Below are 19984 nucleotides of genomic sequence, written 5' to 3' on the forward strand. Positions count from 1 at the left end.
GAGATGGGGACGAAGTGCCAAAACCTGACAACCCACAAACCACGAATTGCCCCCCTGTGACCCAATGAACAACAAATCAATTCGTCATTCTTTGGGTCATTTCTTTTTTGCTTTCCTTCCTCTTACTTTGCCCCATGGGGCATAGCAAGAGGAGGGGGAAAGGGATCAAAGGGATCCCTCACCCACACTGTTCCCCCCCGTGACCCAACAAACGACGAATCAATTCATCAGGTCTTCATTGGGTCACGGGGGGGGCAATTTGTGGGTCGTCAAGTTTGGCGCTTCGTCCCCATCACTAGTGTAGAGAATTGAACGAAAGAATATTCCTTCAGCAGAGCAATGAAATCTCCTGGGAGATATGCTTCCTTCCTCGCTCCTAATCAGATTGTGGCCATTTTACGTTTTATAATCCGCACCAACTACATCCTTATGGCTAATCATACTTGTTTGCTTTGATATGCCACTTCTGCCCTTCTTACAATGACAATAATCATCATCATTATAAAACAGCAGCATCCCTAAGAATTCCATGTAAGATTATTATACTTATTATAACCACTACACTATTTTAGTAGCAATTAACTCATAATGGGAACGGATATTAAATTTGAAGCAGTAAGGCTATAAACCCTGGAGCATAATAGAAACCACATCGTTTCACAGGCCATTTTCACAAGTGAGGCTTCAATCGCTTTTTTAAAAAAAATATTCACAGTGGTAAATAGTGCGAAACCCTTCATTGGATAAAATGCACATTCAAAGCGAAAACCACTTTCCTACATTCCATACTACACTATTAATTAAAAAGCATTGAAACCTCATTCAAGTCAGTTGATGCCCTAGATTTATGATCATCAGCTGCCTTTCCAACCCAACTGTAGAACCATGACCCTATAAGCCACTATCATCACCCCGCTTCGGTCATGCACGCAGTTCTGTCTGGTGATACTCCATCCATGAGCCTGTGTTTCTGGCATTTGATAATATCAAAGATAATACAATATCTCCATGCTGTGTCTGATTTGTGGCCCTGTCAGTAGGAGGTGTCACTCGCACGAGTCAGGAGGTGAGGCTGAGGAGCCTAACGCCGAGGGAGCCCTGGAAAGAAAAGACAAGAAATCGGGCCTTCTCAGCGGTGGCTCCTCGCCTCTGGAATAACCTTCCCCCTGACATCCGCGCGGCTCCCTAGCTGGGTATTTTTTAAAATCAATTAAAAACACTGATGTTTTGGCAGGCCTTCCCCGCCAATTCCTGATCTTTCCTCTTTTTTCTCTCCCCTCGTCTTTGTCCCACCTTGTCTAAGTTTTTCCCCTTATTTAAAATTGTTTTATTCATATTGTAATTACGCTTGTTGTAAGCCACCTAGAGTGGTCTTAAGTGGCTAGATAGGCGGGATATAAATAAAATAAAATAAAATAAAATAAAATAAAATAAAATAAAATAAAATAAATAAATAAACAAAGTTCTCTGCATAGCCTGAAATATGGGTTTGAGTTTTGGGAGCTCCCTCTCTTTGGACCCCAAGATTCAAAGCCCATTACCCCGAGATTCAAAAAACATTGGTATGTTCGCCTACAACTTTCTCACCCCTTTGTATAAATGAAGGCCTGCTGAGGCTCGCATTCCCACCTAATATTCGTCTGATATTCCCACCTCCTATTTCTCTACTTGGTGTTTTGCAGTCAGACACTAAAAGCTAATGCTGTTCACCACTTGGCTATAACAGCCTCTTGCTGAACATAAACCATTTCCAACTCTATTATTCTATTATGATATTGTGAACGCTCCTCTTGATAGCTTGCGAAGCAAAATTATATTTCCTTCCTTGCACATAGCCTAGGAGTGGGCTAAGTATTTGTTTCAGTTCTGCTGTAAAAAATAGTTTTCCAGGATTTGCACATTTCTCGAGATGTGGAATGGAAAGAATACAAAAGTTTTGGGTAGAGATGGGGGTATTAATATACAAATGTCCCCAGATAACAAGGTGCAGATAACGAGGGTCCAGCCCCCTAGAGCCCGACCGACCACTCGCGATTCCACCGCTGCCATGAGCTCCATGGTCTCTTCCTATTGCTCCGTTGCTCGTGATGGATTAGCCACTCTGCGACTTAGCAGAGAGGCTCATCTTCCCGTGTCCTGTACCCTAATCCATCGTGAGCAACAGAGAGATAAGAAGGGACTGCAGAGCTCACAGCAGCGGCAGAATCGTGAGTGGTCGGTCTGGCCTCAGGAGGCCAGACCCTCGTTATCTGCACCTGTTGGGGGATATTCGTATTTGTATATCTATCTATCTATCTATCTATCTATCTATCTATCTATCTATCTATCTATCTATCTATCTATCTACCTATCTATCTATCTATCTATCTATCTATCTATCTATCTATCTATCTATCTATCTATCTATCTATCTATCTATCTATCTATCTATCTATCTATCTATCTATCTATCTATCTATCTATCTATCTATCTATCTAGTTGCTGAATGAGGACACTTTCCCCCTAAAAGGCTCATTATTTTTTATCTAATATCTGACAGGCAGATATGGTACAGTCCTCTTATGGGAACAGCTGTACCTATGGAATACTGTACAGTGGTGCCTCACTTGACGACGTTAATCCATTCCAGCGAAATCGATGTAGAGCGAAATTGTCGTCAAGCGGGGGGAAAACCCACTGAAATGCATTGAAAACCACTCGATGCGTTCCAATGGGCTAAATGTCTAATTGTCCAGCAAAGATCTTTCATAGGGTGGCCATTTTCCGGTGCCTGTCTTGCGAAAAATCAGTTCTAAAAACAGCAGGGAGCCATTTTGCACAGCGGGCGGCCATTTTGAAAGCTGCCGATCAGTTGTTTTAAAATCGTCATTTAGTGAAAAAACGGTTCCCGAAGCAGGGAACCAATCATCGTAAAGCGTTTTTTCCCATAAAAACATCGTTTTCAGAACGCAAAAACCTCATCATCAAGCGGATTCATTGTTTAACAAGGTAATTGTTAAGCGAGGCACCATTGTGCAAGTGGATATACAGTACTCAGTTCATTTTTGAAGGATTTGCCAAAAATTTTAAATCATATATTCAGGTTGGGAAGACCTCTGGATTTAAAACATTTCAGTGTAAGGGAAACAGATTGTACTTGTCTTCAGTGTGGAAGGGATGGTCACTCTTGAATTGGCCTTCTCAGCCACACTAGATGCTGTTCCAAGACCTTCATACAGAGCACGTTACCATAGTCTCTCAAGACTGAAGGATGCTGAATCTAATCTACGGGAAAGCATACGTGATTTTCTCATTCCCAGTGTAAGATTACAAGGGCCTCTTCTGGTTGATTCTAAAGGTTAATAATTAACTATACACAAAATACAAAAGATCAGTTTTTACATAGCTGACGGTCTCGTCATGGTGGCTAAGAGGGCTTCCATGAGCCACTACCATAGTCACATTTCAACTTGTCATGTGGCCAATCCATCCAAATATATGGAGGCATCAATGGTGTGATTTGCTCTCTTTCCTTCCCTTATAGTCGCAATAGTAAGAAGATCTTAAGTCCGGTAAGTTCCTGATTCAGAACTGTGTTCATACAGGCCAAAGTTCTACTGAAGATTTCAATATGTATTCCTGGAGGGTTTTCATCGTGTCCCGGGATGTCTTAAGAATATCTGGACATACAACTAAACACATTTGAGGGAAGACTGGCCATGCAACAGTCTCTGAAACACCATCACCACTTGTGTGATTGTAGGGTGACAAGATTCTGACCACTGGGTATAGGTTGTAGAGGGCTGTATATAGTTTCACCAGCAGTATTTCTTTCTGTTTAAAGTTGGGCTGAAATGTCTCTATCCTTCAATTTATGTCTTGGCACTTAATCCATATTCCTCCCTTTTAAGGGTTAAAGATCTGTGGTTCGATTTATGGCTGTGTTTCCCCTTCACCTACTCCTCAAGGCTGCAGTGATTGAGCCAGGGACTTGTAAAGCTGCTCCCTATATTTCTTGTGTCATTACACAGTCAGATGTTGGTGATTCCCTAATGCCTTCAAAGCATCCATCATCGGAGCTGGGAAATAACCATCAATTTGGATATTTTTTATTAAAGACTTGCATGACCTGACATTGCAATTATAGGGGCCAATGAAAGGGATTTTGGTTATTTGTCAGGTGGGTGAGAGGAGATGGACACAGAAATGTCCTCGCTCACCATGCAGGATTATTAAGCTGTCAAAGCTAAACCGAGGTTGGCAAATCATGGTGAGTGGTATTGTGGTGCATATCCTCCATTTTTTTTTAAGTGTGTTGAAAAAACTTATTCCGGTAGTACATAAATCTTGCCACACAACAGTTTTGCTATGTGCAAAAGTTTATCTTTCTTCAATCCCACTTAGCGTGTTGACTATGCAAAATCCCATCCCTCAGCTGTGACAGTGGAGGATGGCAGGGACAAAGATCCGTCATGGTTTTTCAGTCCAAACTTTAAAGGAACTGTCTAAGGTGCTGAACCTATTATGGGGGTGAAGTGGACAGCTCCTGTAAAATGAGGACTAAAAGCTGGAGAACATTCAGTTCCCCCTGCGAAATGAGTCACCATCAATCTCCACTTTTTTTCTTGACATATATTACACAGGTAATCTCAGACAAGGGGAATTCTATACTAAGCAGGATGGCACTGTGATGCTACAGCACTGACCAGACTTGTCTATCTAACCATGCTATGAAGGCAAATGGGGTATAGCAGCAATATGGGATTAGCCAATCAGGGATCCAATCAGGAGAAGGATAATAGAATACAGTGGTGCCTCGCTAGACGATGATAATCCATTCTACTGAAATTGCTGTTTAGCGGAATCATTGTCTAGTGAAAAGCATTTCCCTATTGGAATGCATTTAAACCTGTTTAATGTGTTCCAATGGGGAAGAATCGTCATTGTCTAGTGAAGATCGGCCACAGGAAAGCTGCTTTGCGAACCGCTGATCAGCTCTTTAAATCACTGTCTTGCGAAGCTTAGGTCCCGAAAACACCTGTTTTGCGAGCGCGGAGGGAGCTGTCAAAATTGTTGTCTAGTGAAAATTGGTTTGCAAAGCAGGGACCAAACATTGTCCAGCGAAATTCCCCCATAGGAATCACTGTTTTGCGAATCGCTATAGCGATCGCAAAAAGTCAATGTCAAGCGAAAAAACTGTCATGCAGGGTAACTGTCTAATGAGGCACCACTGTATAGCCTATCAGGCCCGGCAATGCAATTACATGACAGAAAGCTAATGAAAACATTTAAAAATAAGAACAACTGATGGCAATGAATTGTGGGGAATAGAAAAAATAATTTTCTGAATGCCCCAGATGTTTTCAAGACTATTGAAAATTTCCCTCCCCGTACCAACATTTAAGGCTGAACTTGGAAGAGAACAAAAAGGGGGAAATACATAGAGAACAACTGTGCAGACTCTGTTGCTAGGGATGCATAACGTGCAAAAATCCTGCAGAAGGAAACTACTTGACCATCATTCAATGCAATGGATCTCGTAGCTCGGAATCGCATCAGTCAGAAGCATTACAATCCATTACAGTTTTAGAACCACTGGGAAATAACTGTAGCGAGGGAGAAACAGGCTTAGTAAATAAAATTTGACGAAGTCCTCAGGACTGTAAATGGCTTTCCCCCCTGTGGAATTTCACAGGGTGGGGCCTAGTTGCACCAGCTGACTCATCATCTTGATTAAGCATCATCAGGGGTAGCAGTGGTTGCCTTTTATCTGCTGCTCATAGCCTAGCAAACTTGACTTACTGGCTTAAAAAACCCTGTGATTGCATCAATTATGCAGTTCATTATATTACGTTTTATAGGAGATGGAGGGAAACAGCCACCAGACAAGTTAGCAATCAAATTCGTTCAGCCTGTCTCCTCTCCACTGTGCTCCTTCTGCATCAACAGCTTCTAATACATTTACATTTACATTGAATTATTTTGATGGTTCTACCAGGAGCCTTGTGGTGCAGTGGTTAAACTGCAGTACTGCACTGAAGAGTCTGCTCACAACCTGAGTTCAATCCTAATAGGCTCAGATTACTGGCTCAAGATTGAATCAGCCTTCTATCCTTCCAAGGTCAGTAAAATAAGTACCCAGCTCACTGGAGGAGAAGGGAAGGAAGGAGGGAGGCCAATTGTAGCCTGCAAAATAAAATTGCAAGCCACCCAGGGAGAGCTTGAAGCGCTATGGGATTCTTCAGTGGTATATAGCAGCATGCTTTCCTTTACCATATTAGTGATTTGGTTTAGGCCAATATCACTTCCTCCCAGCAACTCACCATGGCAATTAATGGTGATAACCAGTACCTTGAAGGGTAATTAGGCAAACAGTATCAATTCTAAAGGAAATCAACCCTGAGTGCTCACTGGAAGGACAGATCCTGAAGCTGAGGCTCCAATACTTTGGCCATCTCATGAGAAGAGATGACTCCCTGGAAAAGACCTTAATGTTGGGAAAGTGTGAAGGCAAGAGGAGAAGGGGACGACAGAGGATGAGATGGTTGGACAGTGTCACCGAAGCAACCAACATGAATCTGACCCAACTCCGGGAGGCAGTGGAAGATAGGGGGGCCTGGCGTGCTCTGGTCCATGGGGTCACGAAGAGTCGGACACGACTAAATGACTAAACGAACGACCATGGAAGACCTCGCCACCTATGACCACCAGCCACACCAACTATCACCTATATCTTAGATCCTGTTTTGTTGTTCCCCAAACCCTAGGGGCAAATCAATGGTGACAGTGGGCGGGTGTCTATGCCTGCATATTTTCTCAAAAGCATCCAGCCTTCTCTGGCATTTCAACATTTAGATCAGTGCATCTTCAAAATTATATCAATAGGAGACAGGCAAATTGTATCATTGCAGTAGCCATCCTTCCCCAGTAAGGGGAGTTGAGGCCCCTCGTAAAGCATTTCTCCGTGAGCTCCTCAAACCAGTTTTGACAAGGTCACGTCAAAGGCTGTCCCTTCAAAAAGAGAAAGAAAGAAAGAAAGTCAGGAATTAAATACTGTTGGATACACAAAGACATTTTTCCTGCACGGTCAATCAAGCAGCATCTCTCCGTCTGAGGGAGGCGAGGTGGAGCGAGAGGGAATTTCTGCCTCTGTGATCATTAGGTCCTCCTGCTCTGTTTAGAAGCAAAGCAAATGAGGCGGGCTTTTTGGAGTCAGAAGGTCTCCTGCCCTTTTCCACCTGACTGGCGCATCTTTAGAGACGAGTTGCCTCTAATGGACATCTCGGCTTGGCTTCACACACTCACAGGCCTCCTCCCCGCCCATTAGTACCGGATGGCAGGAGCAGAGATTGCTTGAAAGAGAGAAAGTGATAAAAAGGTTGGAACAGAGAGAATGGACTCTTAAGTCTTTGCAGTGCACGATGGTCACAATCATCACAACGCACTGACCTCAGGGACCAGGAGAAAGGCCCCCAGCTAAGATAATCATGAAACTCTCAGACAACGATAGACGTGTACAAGGCAAAAGTCTGTGAGGCCTGAGCATATGCTATGCAACTTTAGCATTAACAGGCATAATCAGGTTCATGACCATGAAACAATTATTGTTGAGGGAATTTTTATTTCTTATTTCTCAGGCAGGAGATTTAAATTTAGAATCATCACCATCGCTACCATCATCGCCTTAGAACTGCAGAGCTGGAAGGGCCCCTATGGTTCATCAAGTCCAGCCCCATCAAGGAGGCACAGTGGGGAATTGAACTCCCAACCTCTGGTTCCACAGCCAGATGCCTAAACCAGTGAGCTATCCAGCAGTGGGGTGTTGCATGTCTCATGCTCACAGATAAGAAGTCACAAAAGTATTCTCCCCCACATGGTATTCTGTAGTATTCTCAGTGATAGAAAAGGGTGGAAATGAAAGCTTCTCTTTTCTTTCTTTCTTTTTTTCAAATTGAGGGAAATTGGGCAAAATTGCGCTGTAGCGCACATAACGCTTTAGCACAAGCAATGCAATTTGTGCAAAATGAGGATGGTTGCTGTTTTATTGTACTTAAAGGGTACTTTTTCTTTTCAAAAAACACTATTAGCCAGTCTTCCTGTATTTGTTTCCTCTCTCTCTCTCTCTCTCTCTCTGTGTGTGTGTGTGTTTGCGTGTGTTTATGTTGTGTGTGCATTGTGCGTGTGTGTGTGCATGTGTTTCTCCAAGACAGAGGACTCTAGACTTGCACAGAGATAATTTATGCAAATTACAGAGACTTGCAAACATCTTTTTCTTGCTTGTAGACATGGATGTTTATAGGGGTTGAAAATTCCAGTAGAGGTGTTTCCTGACATCTGTACATCCTAAAATGATGAGAAAGAAAAATTAAGCAGCTTTTTTTTAAAAAAAAAGAAATCTCTAGTGTTGTGAAAGGCAAATAAACAGTTACATGCTTGTAACTTCAGATTTTTGTGGAGTTTTCTGACTCAGGTACCACAATTACTTTGGTTGCTATGCACCTTGATTTCAGTGGGAAGCAAGTAATACTTGTTATTCTCCCTCAGGTGGCAAAAACATCTTAGGATGCGGGCAGTGATTTCACTTTTGAAGCTCCTGTGAGTCCCAGGACTTGTGCTGTTTCATGTTTTTGGACTCCACCTCCCAGAATTCTCCAATAATTCCCCAACCAGAATTCTGGGGATTCTAACCACAAACACAAATCAGCAGACCCCTAGATTTTGCCCCCAGAGAGAAGGGCTTGCTTTCAATGCTGCATCAGCTTTTCAGACCTTTTAAAAACAAGAAAGCTGTCACAGTGCTTCCTGGGAGTCACAGTTCTTCGGTAGGCACCTTCTACTGAGCCTGATGGGCAGCTTAAATGGAGAAAGCAGCGTTCTGGTATCTGGGTGAATTTCGTTGTATGGGTATACTATCTATATACTTACAATGACAATACATTTATATGATTTGATTTGATTCTCCTTGCTCACGAGGTCAACCACCCTGCTGTCACATGTGGAGGATGCCGGGAGTGGTAGTTTTGCTACTTCGATAGAGGGCACCTCTGAAAGAAGTATGATGCTCAAGAAGTACAGTGGTGCCTTGCTTAACGACAATAGTTTGTTCCAGGAAAATTGCCATTAAGCGAAAACATTATAAAGCGAAAATAAAAACCCAACTGAAACGCATTGAAACCCGTTCCAATGGGGTAAAAACTCACTGTCCAGCGAAGATCCTCCATATAGCAGCCATTTTCGCTGCCTGTATAGCGAAGAATCCGTCCCTAAACACAGCGGGGAGCCATTTTAATCACCCGGCAGCCATTTTGAAACCGCCGATCAGCTGTTCAAAAAACATCATTTTGCGAAGAATCGGTTCCTGAAGCAGGGAACCGATCATCGCAAAGTGAAATTCCCCTATTTAGACCATCATTTTGCCATCGCAATTGCGATCACAAAAAGATCGCCGTAAAGTGGTTTCGTCGTAATGCGGGGCAATCGTTAAGTGACACACCACTGTACTGCAGCAGCTTGCTTATGCTTTTTCACTGAACACAGTAGGCAAAGGCTGGAGATGTTGATACAGAATCTGAAGTATGTTCTTCCTGGATGGGTGGAGGAGGACAAAAATGTAAGGATCTGCCCATTTGCATTTGTGAGCTGCTAATCCCAGAATTCTAGGTGGGGAATTCTTGGAGAATTCCGGAGATTGGAGTCCAAAACATGAAAGAACCCATCCTGGGCTTTAGGTTACACTTTACAATAGTGTTCCAACATGCTGAACCCGTTTTGGGCAGAGGACCCAGCAGTTGGATAAGACTCCTAAAATACAAAATGGCTACACAGCACCCCAAAGGAGAGTCACCAGCTACTTCTGCCTGGGGCTTGAAAAAAATCCTCCACAGCAGTGGTTCCCAACCTTGAGATGTTCCGATGTAGCCCAGATGTTCTTGGACTACAGCTGACATAAATTCTGGCCAGCACAGCTAGTGATGAAGACTTCTGGGAGTTTTCGTCCAAGAACATCTGGGCAGCCAGTGTTGGAAACCATGCTAGAGTATTATTCTCTTATGGTACCCAACATTGGTCCATGTATATCAACAGTGTGGGTTATTGTATTGCACCTTGAGATCAGTCACTCCCTTTTGTAATTTGACTTTATGGACACATTCACAGTCTTCCATGCACGAGAAATCCAGCCGCTTCCTTGCTTGAGGCGAGGTGGTAGAGAGAATGGAGATGAGGAGGCATGCAAAAAAGACGCTATATGCCCACATACAGAAGTTCTGTCTTTGAGGTTTATATATAGATAGATAGATAATTCCTTCAAATTTCTATCCAGCTGTTCACATTTATGATTTTTTTTCCAGCACAGGGACTCCACGGAGTTCTCCATATATTCCCTATCTGCAAATAGCAGCACAGAACAATTTACACTACACAGACCTGCGTGGAATTTCGAGGAAGTTGTTAATATCACCATTTCTGTGTGGGCCTGATAGAGTTCGGACTTCAAACTTCCCAGAGGAACAATAACAACAGACTCCCTGTGTTGCCCGCTCACTATCTGTACTCACAGCCAACCGGCTGCCCGCTGTTTCATGTTTATTAATCGAGGGGGGGGGAACATGGGCAAATCGCCACAAGAACGAGTGCCTCTGAAAAAATCAGCAGGTGCAACTGCCTCGGGAATGTGGAGAAGAAGCTGCAGCATGTCAGTTACCACATCAGTGCCTGCTTTCATGCCCCAAGGTAGACTGGGAGGTTTGTCTCTCCAATAGACTTCTAAGCCTTAATTTATTAGGTACAGCTCTAAAATGACAACAACCAGCCAGGGAAAGTACAGGGATTTGTAAAACAAAGACAATGGCATTTCCAAAATGCCATCTCTCTTTTATGGAAGTCGCACATGACATCTGGAGTTTGGCAAAGTATTATCCTCCAGATGTTGCTGGACTACAGATCCCAAGATTCCTCGCCATTAGCTATGTTGAGTTTAGGCTAAAGGGAGTGGCAGTTCAAGACACCTGGAAGTCTCCACCTCATAGGTTCCTGCATTGAAGAGACGGAACAAGTGGCATGAGGTGCCTTCTGTGGAGGGACATGCCTAGTTATGCCCAGCTGTGTGACTATGTGTGACATAGGCATTAGTAAGAGTCTCAGTCAGTCATGAAACTCATTGGGTGGTTTATGCTAGTCATTTTTGCTAAGACAAAAGTATATTTGTATTGTTTTACAAATTCATTGGTTTTCTTCTGATTTCTTTTATATTTTGCTTCCATTTCATGGATCTTATTCCTTGTGTATCTGCTGTGATTTAAATAAATCTTTAAATTAATGGCACCTATGAATAGCCTGAGATCATCTCTGGTTACCCCTTGGGGCAAATAAAAGACCACGTTTTCAACCTTGGGCAAATCACTGTTTCTCAGGCTGCCCTGATTCATAAGGTTGTTGTCAAGCTGGAGAGGAAAAGAACCACATATGCCACTTTGACCTCACTGGAGGAAAGGTGGGATAAAAAAAATGTAACATATAAATAGGAGTTGATGTGCATTTTCAAGAACTCCCTTCTGTTTATCTTTCTGATAATTCTTCATTTTTAATGAAGACCTGGATGGGACAATCCTTCACATAGAGCAGTGGTTCCCAGCCTTGGGTCCCTAGATGTTCTTGGACTAAAACTCCCAGAAGCCTTCACCACTAGGTGTGCTGATCAGGATTTCTGATAGTTGTAGGGATGCAGTGTATTTTTCCATGTATAAGACTATACTTTTGTCTAAAATCTTTAGACTAAAAATTGACGGTCGTCTTATACATGGAAGTAAGCTGACGAGAGAACAAAAACAAATGGAGGGGAAAGCAGGGATCCCTTTCCCCCTACACTTGCTAAGCCCCACTTAGATTTCTTAATTTTGGATTAGAAAAATGGGGGGGGCTCCTTATACATGGAAAAATATGGTTCTGATGTAGAGGATGCCTTCAGAAAAAGGACTGTCCAACTACATAACAGAGACAGCTTATAACCAGAGCAAAATAACACCTCTCTAAAATATTGTGGTATTGAGGTAGCCCCTCCAAAGCCACAAGCTAGATAATACTGTGGGCACCTTAGAGAAATCCTTCTACCCCTTCATTGTGTTTATAATACTGTTCGAAAAGCCTATATGTTGTTGGCTTGGACACCACAATCATTCATTTATGGCCAAATATAGAAGCCAGCCTTTTAAAAGAGCATCAGAAGAGTGGCTTTGATTGTTCAAATCTTCCACATAGACCTCTTTCAAGGCATGAGGGCTGTGGGTTCAAAAAGCAAAACTCCATTTCAGGAGCTGTGAGAGGAAGAGAGGAAGCTATCCATTCGGAACACAAATCAATTAAAGCTTCCACCAGTTGAGAGAAGCCAGCATTTATTCCACCAGCTATAGCACTGTTTTGCTTCTTGGCACAGACGCTAACCTCACTTGATCTTCAGACAAAAGACAGGAACATTAAACATCCTTCTGCAGTATAAACACATGGGAAGGCTCAGCCTACAGCTTACTTGCCGATGGGGCCTCGAGCAAGCAGCAACACCGAGAGAATCTCAGGCAAGTAAGTGCCTTTATAGATGCGTAGATGACTTTTGCTCCACTTCTTGTGTTGTTTGCTTCGACACACTGGAAGTAAAAAATATGCATGCTAAACTAGCCCGCCATGGTGTGAGCCTCTTCTGAATCTCTCTCTCTGCTCTCTGGATCCAGATGAACTGGGACTGACATTTCCTCCTTGGCTCTGTTTGCCTATTTCTTGTTTATTTTTTTTAACCCTTGTTATTACAATACCCCGTCTTTTCCCTACCAAGCTCCAAGTGGCATACGTGCTTCTCCTCCTCCTTTCCTGTTATCTTCATGGCCATCTGTGAAATAGGAGGGCAGAAAGAAAGCCATGGACCCAACCCTACCCAGTGAGTTTCAAGGTTCACTGGGACTGGGACTCTTGAGTTCCAGTTCAACACACTGGCCATTGCACCCTGCTGGTAGTGGCCTCTCCTACTGCTCCTCCACCACGCTGGTCACCAGAAGACTCCATGTGGCCCACAGGCCTTAAATCAACAGTGGCTTTCCACCAACAGGCTACAGAAACTCCATCCCATTTTGCCAAGAACAGCATTCTCTCTTACGGTATACATACTCTCACCCAGATGGAAGACTGATTTCAGCCTTGATCCTGATTAGTACGTAGATAAGTGTAGCCTGTATTTCATTGTCCATTAATAGACATCTGTTTTCAGGAGCCAAGCCACAAAACGAGACTCATTCCAATATGGTTACAAGAATTGGAGCCCTTTCTAGACTCTACAGATCAAATATCCTAGGCTCCTCTTTTGGAATACACTCCCTGAAGAAAGAAAGAAAAAACGAAAAGCCGTAAGGCTTGTCACTTCCTGATCCGTTCAGCTTATTTCAGTGGCATTCGCATGTTCAGATTTGGCAAGCTGAAAAGAAGAATCACTTTCTCCGTTTCTTTGCCACTTCTTTTTCTCCTTAATTTGATCCCATAACAAAACTACTCAACCGTAGGAAGAAAATCTAGATTTGCCAGGAAAATTGTATCCCACTAAATGCTCCAGCCATTTTGCAAAGCCTGCTTCCCTAAGTGAGTGTTCTGTTCTGCTATCAGATTCTATTATGACCCGCAGAGCGGCTTGTGCCTCATCAATTCAAGTGGCGGCCCAAAGCTCTTGGCCTGCTGGTCTTACTGAAGCTTTCGCTTCTCACTCTCCAAGCAATTCAAGACTCTTTGTTTAATTTCAATGGAAACTTCAGTGTTTCGGTCTGATCCCTCTTGCAGCTGAACAACTCTCTGGATCTTATTTCCAGGTCTCAGGATGACTCATCTGATCACCACGTCTGATTGCAACATCTTTTGACAGCTTTCAAGAATTTGCACCAAGAGGACGGAGAGAAGCAGCTGTTCTTCTGAAGGATTTCCAAGCTTCTCGAGTTAGTTGTATCTCTGCAAGACTTCGGAGTATGCCTTTCGTCACAAAGAGCAGGTATGTGTTGATCGAATTTGCCGCCCTTGTCTGGAGTCAACCAGTCAGTCTGTTCTGTGTTTCTGCTACAGTATTCATCTTCATACCTTGCCTTGAAAAAAATGTGGGGTGGAGAGCTTACAGTAGAAACCTCAGGTCTCTGAGATGCTTCAGTACTGTAGATCAGATCCAGCTTCAGCCTAAACTCTTGCCTTTTATATAATAAAGCATATGCTGGTATTTTTATGAATACCTATAATCTTACTGAAAATCTGTTGGAAGGTATGCTTTGCTCACCTGCTCTAAGGTACCAAATCTTAACAAGCCACTCTCTTGTTTGCAAGCATGCCCCATGCCCCCAAGCCTCAATCCTTTGCACACATCCTAGCTTTGTGCATCTGATTTTTCCTGCTGAAAGGCAGAACTTCGAGTTTGTGTTTGAAGACAGCGGGACTTATTGAACTGCACATTTAAATCAGTGCAATAGATATGCTTTCAAAGTGAGGAGGCCACCTCACACAGAAGAGGCCAGAGACAGCGGTGGCAAATTCCCAGTTGTTGGCCCTGGGCTCTCTGTGTCATTCCTGGAAATCACCAAATGAGACTGAAAACGTAGACATAATAAAACAAAAAGAGGTGACCAGATGCAAACTTTTAGCATTGACGTTTGGCATGTATTCATTCATTCATTCATGCTTGCTTCCTTGCTTGTTTTGCTTTGCTTTTTTGGAGTAGGGAGACTTGAGGGACCCATTGTGATCAAAAAGCAGCTGCTTCATGAGTCTTCCGGGAATAGAAAAAACCCTTGATACTATAGAGGCATAGGTATAGATAAAAATACAGATATAATGCCATAACAAGGAGCTCTGTGGCGGCTTTGTGGGCTTTAATAATATCCCTTGGGGCCACATGTAGCCGGTCCTAAACTGTCTTGTTGCTGTCAGAGGCAGTAGAGGATGCCGGCTTTTTGCTGGCGCTGAAGTATGATTCAACTGCAATCCTTTGCCTCAGGCAGCAGAATGTCTTGGACTATCCCTGCCTCATACTGTAGCTGTCACAGCTAGACTAGAGAGCACAATGGCCAGCTTCAATATGAAATGCCTGGACATCTTAGAATCATAGAATAATAGAGTTGGAAAGGGCCTATAAGGCCATCAAGTCCAACCCCCTGCTCAATGCAGGAATACAAATCATAGCAGATCTGCCAGGTGGTTGTCCGATTTGCTCTTTAATGCTTCCTGTGTTGGAATGCTCACCACCACCCAACCATACCAGTTTGCTTAACAAAGAGATACTCTCTGTGAGATGCCTCAGAGAACAATAAAATCCTCCACATGGTCTCCAGTTCAGTGCCCACCCATCCCACCCAACTGTGAATCTGTCGGTGGAAAATCATGTTCCGCTTACCCAGAACTAGATTGTTTGCCATTCCCTGCTACTCAGGTTGCTATGGGACATGGTGTTTGTGATTGTTTTACACGGCTGTGAATAATTGTACTTGAGAAAGGGGAACCCCATCTCTCTCTCTCTCTCTGGTTGCAAACGGATGTTCTACCCTATTATTTACCAAACATGTCCCGAACAGAAAAGCTGGGAAGTTGAATGGAGGATCGGTTGATGCGTGGGAAGCCAAAGGAACGGTGCAAGTTCCTTCCTGATTTATTCATTATCCGTCTGTTCTGTAAGCCCGAGATGCTAGCTTCCAGTTACACCGGCACGCTTGGCGGCCTGCTATTACATGATTTTGTTTTCAGATTGCACGGGATAAGGTTTCTTCATTATTAATATATGCGCAACCGCCCACATATATATATACATAAATGTTGTATCTATGCAGGCACGCACAGCCTCTGGAAGTGTTAATAGTTAAGATAAACTAAGTCCATTATCACCGGGAATGACTATTTCTATGACCCTATTTGCAATAAAACCAGATTCAATGATATGAGAAAATTGCTAGGTTTTGGAATAATTGAACCAGGCAGTAAGAAGCTATACAAAAGCATCATTTACAAAGTACTTTGCTTGTCTTGAGTATTTATTCCTGCAGAAGGAACGGAGGGGGTGGAGAGTTCATAGCCACTTTTTTTGTGTGCATAAAAGAATGTATATTGCATAATGTTTACTGCTCAGCTTCCCTGCAGTCAGGAAGCGTAAGAAGGAATGGAGGACTTCTGTGTATTCACAGTCCTTTTTTTTCCCCCTGCAAAATTATTGTTAGTGATTTGTGAATACTGCAGTGGTTAGTGAATAACAGATTATGCATAAGAAGATTCCAGGTCTCCTCTTCTGTGGCAGAACTGTGGGAAGAGTTGATCCGTGTTAATATTTCAGTGAATTGCCCTGCATGCATAGCTGCTGATCCAGAATCCTGAACCAGCCCAGTCTGATCAAGATGAGATCTGGATTGAAATAGAAGAGGCAGATTCTGTTCCTGTCAAAAAGCAAAAGCTACTTGAGCAGATTCAGTAATATGTACATCTAAAACAAGGAGATAAAAGCCAGACCAGATTCCTGAGTTTCCTAGGTATATGAGGACTCAGAAGCGGTTTACCATTCCCTTCTTCAGGGAGCACTCTGGCCCTGTGCAGCTTGCCTGGATTTCCCCCTAGAAGGCCCAGGGGCAATTGAACTGCCATCCGGTCCCACCGGTAGATGCTCCAACTTACTGAGTTATACAAACAGTAATGTATGTGCAAAAAACCTGAATCAAACTCACTGCCCCTACAGAATAGGAGCCAAGAGCTCTCTCCAGAAACGTCTTGAGTCCTATTCTTGTCTCCATTTCGTCCCGGTTTATCCTTAACAGATCTGCTCGAGAGCTCAGTGGCTTGGGCAGAATACTGTGCATGGAGAATACTTTTGTGGTTTCTCGTTCTTTTATTTGAGGATGAGACATGCAACAGCCTATTGCTGGATAGCTCAGTGTTTTAGACATCAGAGGTTGGGCGTTGGATTCCCCACTGGGCCAGCAGCTGGCCTTGAGGATCCATAGGATTCCTTCCAGTATTGCAGTTCTAAGATGTTTATTAGATCACTGCTGCATAGTCTTTCTGATCCATCACAAGTCTTACTTGATTATTAGAACTCGCTCTTCCTTCAGGTTTGCTCAAGTCCATTAAGCAGTGAAATGTGGCTGTGACAGCTGTGATGAAACATCGTTTTCTTTGCCCACGGAGTCAGGAAGAGCCAAGGTAAGTCCCGAAAATTCAGAATTTTGGTATAGTGAGATTTCCAGCATCTGTGTATATAGTTGTAAATAAAGCATGTAACAATCGTCTTTGAATACATGTTCACGGCAGGTTAAGAAGTGCTTCTTTCCCTAAATCCAGATCTTAAAACCCCTACAGAACTCACACATTCTCCATATGATGCTTTAGTTTTGTGTCAGAATTCTGGGCTGTGTTACTCGATAAATTATATGTTCCATATTGTCAAAGCTTATTCAAAATAGGTAATTCCAGAATGTATTCGCGAAGGCTTTCACGGCCGGGATCTAATGGTTGTTGTGGGTTTTTCGGGCTTCTTGGCCGTGTTCTGAAAGTGGTTCTTCCTAATGTTTCGCCAGTCTCTGTGGCCAGCATCTTCAGAGGACAGCATCTTCAGAGGACAGTTTGCTGTCCTCTGAAGATGCTGGCCACAGAGACTGGCGAAACGTTAGGAAGAACCACTTTCAGAACACAGCCAAGAAGCCCGAAAAACCCACAACAACCAATTCCAGAATGATCACTGAAAACCAACAGTGGAACTCTTGGGTCAGCCAGATGGCTAACTGGGGTTTGGTCATGGGAATCACATAACTCCCCTGTTACAGAAGCTTCCCTGGCTGCCAATCCATTTCTGGGCACAATTCAACATGTGGATCCTAACTTATAAAGCCCTAAGCAGCCTGGGTCCAAAACTGTCTTGAGGACCACATCTGCCTCTATGAGCCTACACGGCTGTTAAGATCATCGGGAGAGGCCTTTCTCTCAGTCCCACCACCTTTACAGGTGTGTTTGCTGAGGTGGGAGAAGGTCTTCTCTGTCGCTGCTCTCAGACTCTGGAACTCCCTCCCACTGGAGGCCAAGTTCGCCCCATCTTGGCTGTCCTTCCTCAAGCAGGCAAAGATCTTTCTCTTCAGGCAGGCTTTCCCTGAGGGACTGGCTGCCTGAATAAAGTTTTTGAAATGGATTGTTCTACCTTACCTCTTTGAGTGTGGTTTTGGTGTGGCCTTTGTTTACATTTTTTTGGAGTGGCATTTGTTTGATCCTTTTCAGTATGTGTATACTTACTGCTTTTCATTTTAAATATTGACTTTAAATGACGTAAGCTGCCTCAGATTTTTTTTTTTCAAAGGAGGAAGGCGGGATGAAAATATTTTTAATGAATTAATGCCATGTCAGGCTCATGACATCATCAACTGCAGAGGTTTTTTGAGCATTAAAAATTTCCTATCTCCCCTCCTTCCTGGGCCCCAAATGTCTCGCAATCCCTTTCATTGTGGAGAAGACAGTGGAGGCTGTCTTGCTGGCACTTAATTTTACCATTATTTTTATCATTGGCCATGATGTTCAGATATTCTAGAATTCCCCCAGCAGCTTCTCCATGGTAAAAGGGATCCCAAGGAGCTGGCGGGAGGAATTGGAATGTTTTTTATTTTTTAAAAAAAACACCACAGCTAATCTCATCACCCTTAAATGGCATAAGTGCCCTTACTAGGTTTCAGTTTTCTTTTTTGCAATAGCCAGAACTTGGAAAAGTCTACATTTGTGAAGTACAACTCCTAAAATGAAGCCGCTGATATTATCTGTCATTCAAACAAAAAGAGCTCAGTATCCACAGCTCTGTGCAACAGGAATGACATCACAGTCAACAGCAGATTGACGCTGATTACAGAGTTCAGATTTGGAGTGTGCATAACTCACATACAATGAGACAAAGTTGTACGTGCCCTGAAACTCAAAAATGAAGTCTCTAATTAGCAGAAATCTACCAGCAACAATGTTGCCATCCCTGTTATGCAGGCGGAGCTACACAACAGAATACTGGCCCATGTTTCAAAGCTCTTGAATAATTCTCTGGAACTCCCTCCCACGAGAGGTTAGACTGACTCCATCTTTACTATCCTTCCTCAACCAGGTGAAGACCTTCCTCTTCAGGCAAGCTTTCCTTGATTGAATGGCTGCCGAGTGGGGTTTTAAAATGGGTAGTTGTACCTTAATGCACTGAATGTGTTTTGGCTTTGCTTATGTTTTTTGGTACTGTATTTATTGATCCTTTTAGTATTGTATACTCATTATAACTAACTTAAATACAGTCTTTTAATTGTTGTAAACTGCCCTGGGTCCTTTTTAAGGAGAACGGCGGGTTAAAGGTATTTAAAATAAATAAAATAATAGTTGTTCTGGGTTTTTCGGGCTCTTTGGCCGTGTTCTGAAGGTTGTTCTTCCTGACGTTTCGCCAGTCTCTGTGGCCGGCATCTTCAGAGGACAGCAACCTCTGCTCTGGTTGCTGTCCTCTGTTCTGGTAAATGGTCACCAGAGCACAGGTTGCTGTCCTCTGAAGATGCCGGCCACAGAGAATGGCAAACGTCAGGAAGAACAACCTTCAGAACACGTCCAAAGAGCCCGAAAAACCCAGAACAACCATTAGATCCCGGCCGTGAAAGCCTTCACAAATAAATAAAATAATAATTCAGACTTGACTAAGTCATGTTCTTGTAATGTTGGGATGTGTGCAGTGGAAGATCTTCATGGCTTTGACTGTTCAGTTTGTATTTCAGGAGTTATTTTCCCTCTGCCATTCTCTGACTGCATTGTGTCATCACTACAGGCACCATGAAAAGCCAGTGTTCCCAAGGCTTTCAGAAATCCTTCAAATGTCCACTTTTTGCAGCATGAAGACGTTCCTTCAGATTTTCCAATGTACATGAAAGAGAAGGTAAGACTGAATACAGGGATGCTTCTAGCAGAGATATGACCATGGTGGCTGGGTGGATCTGGGAGCTGCAGTCCATTTGCCATCCA

At 43.2% G+C, this 19984-nt stretch overlaps 1 protein-coding gene across 1 annotated transcript in view; it reads left to right on the plus strand.

Annotated features, from left to right (window-relative positions):
- The first annotated feature begins 7807 nt into the window (after positions 1-7807).
- The window catches only part of C1H14orf180 (chromosome 1 C14orf180 homolog), a 31645-nt gene continuing 19468 nt past the window's right edge, over positions 7808-19984 (plus strand). Inside the window, exons 1-4 of the mRNA XM_072986735.2 lie at positions 7808-12553; positions 13822-13997; positions 17080-17170; positions 19791-19898. Of these exons, the coding sequence (XP_072842836.1) occupies positions 19881-19898 (18 nt within the window). The 5' untranslated portion in view covers positions 7808-12553; positions 13822-13997; positions 17080-17170; positions 19791-19880. The remainder of the gene's footprint in view (positions 12554-13821; positions 13998-17079; positions 17171-19790; positions 19899-19984) is intronic.

This window comes from Pogona vitticeps, chromosome 1 (genome assembly GCF_051106095.1).
Source record: "Pogona vitticeps strain Pit_001003342236 chromosome 1, PviZW2.1, whole genome shotgun sequence".
Classification (NCBI taxonomy): Eukaryota; Metazoa; Chordata; class Lepidosauria; order Squamata; family Agamidae; genus Pogona; species Pogona vitticeps.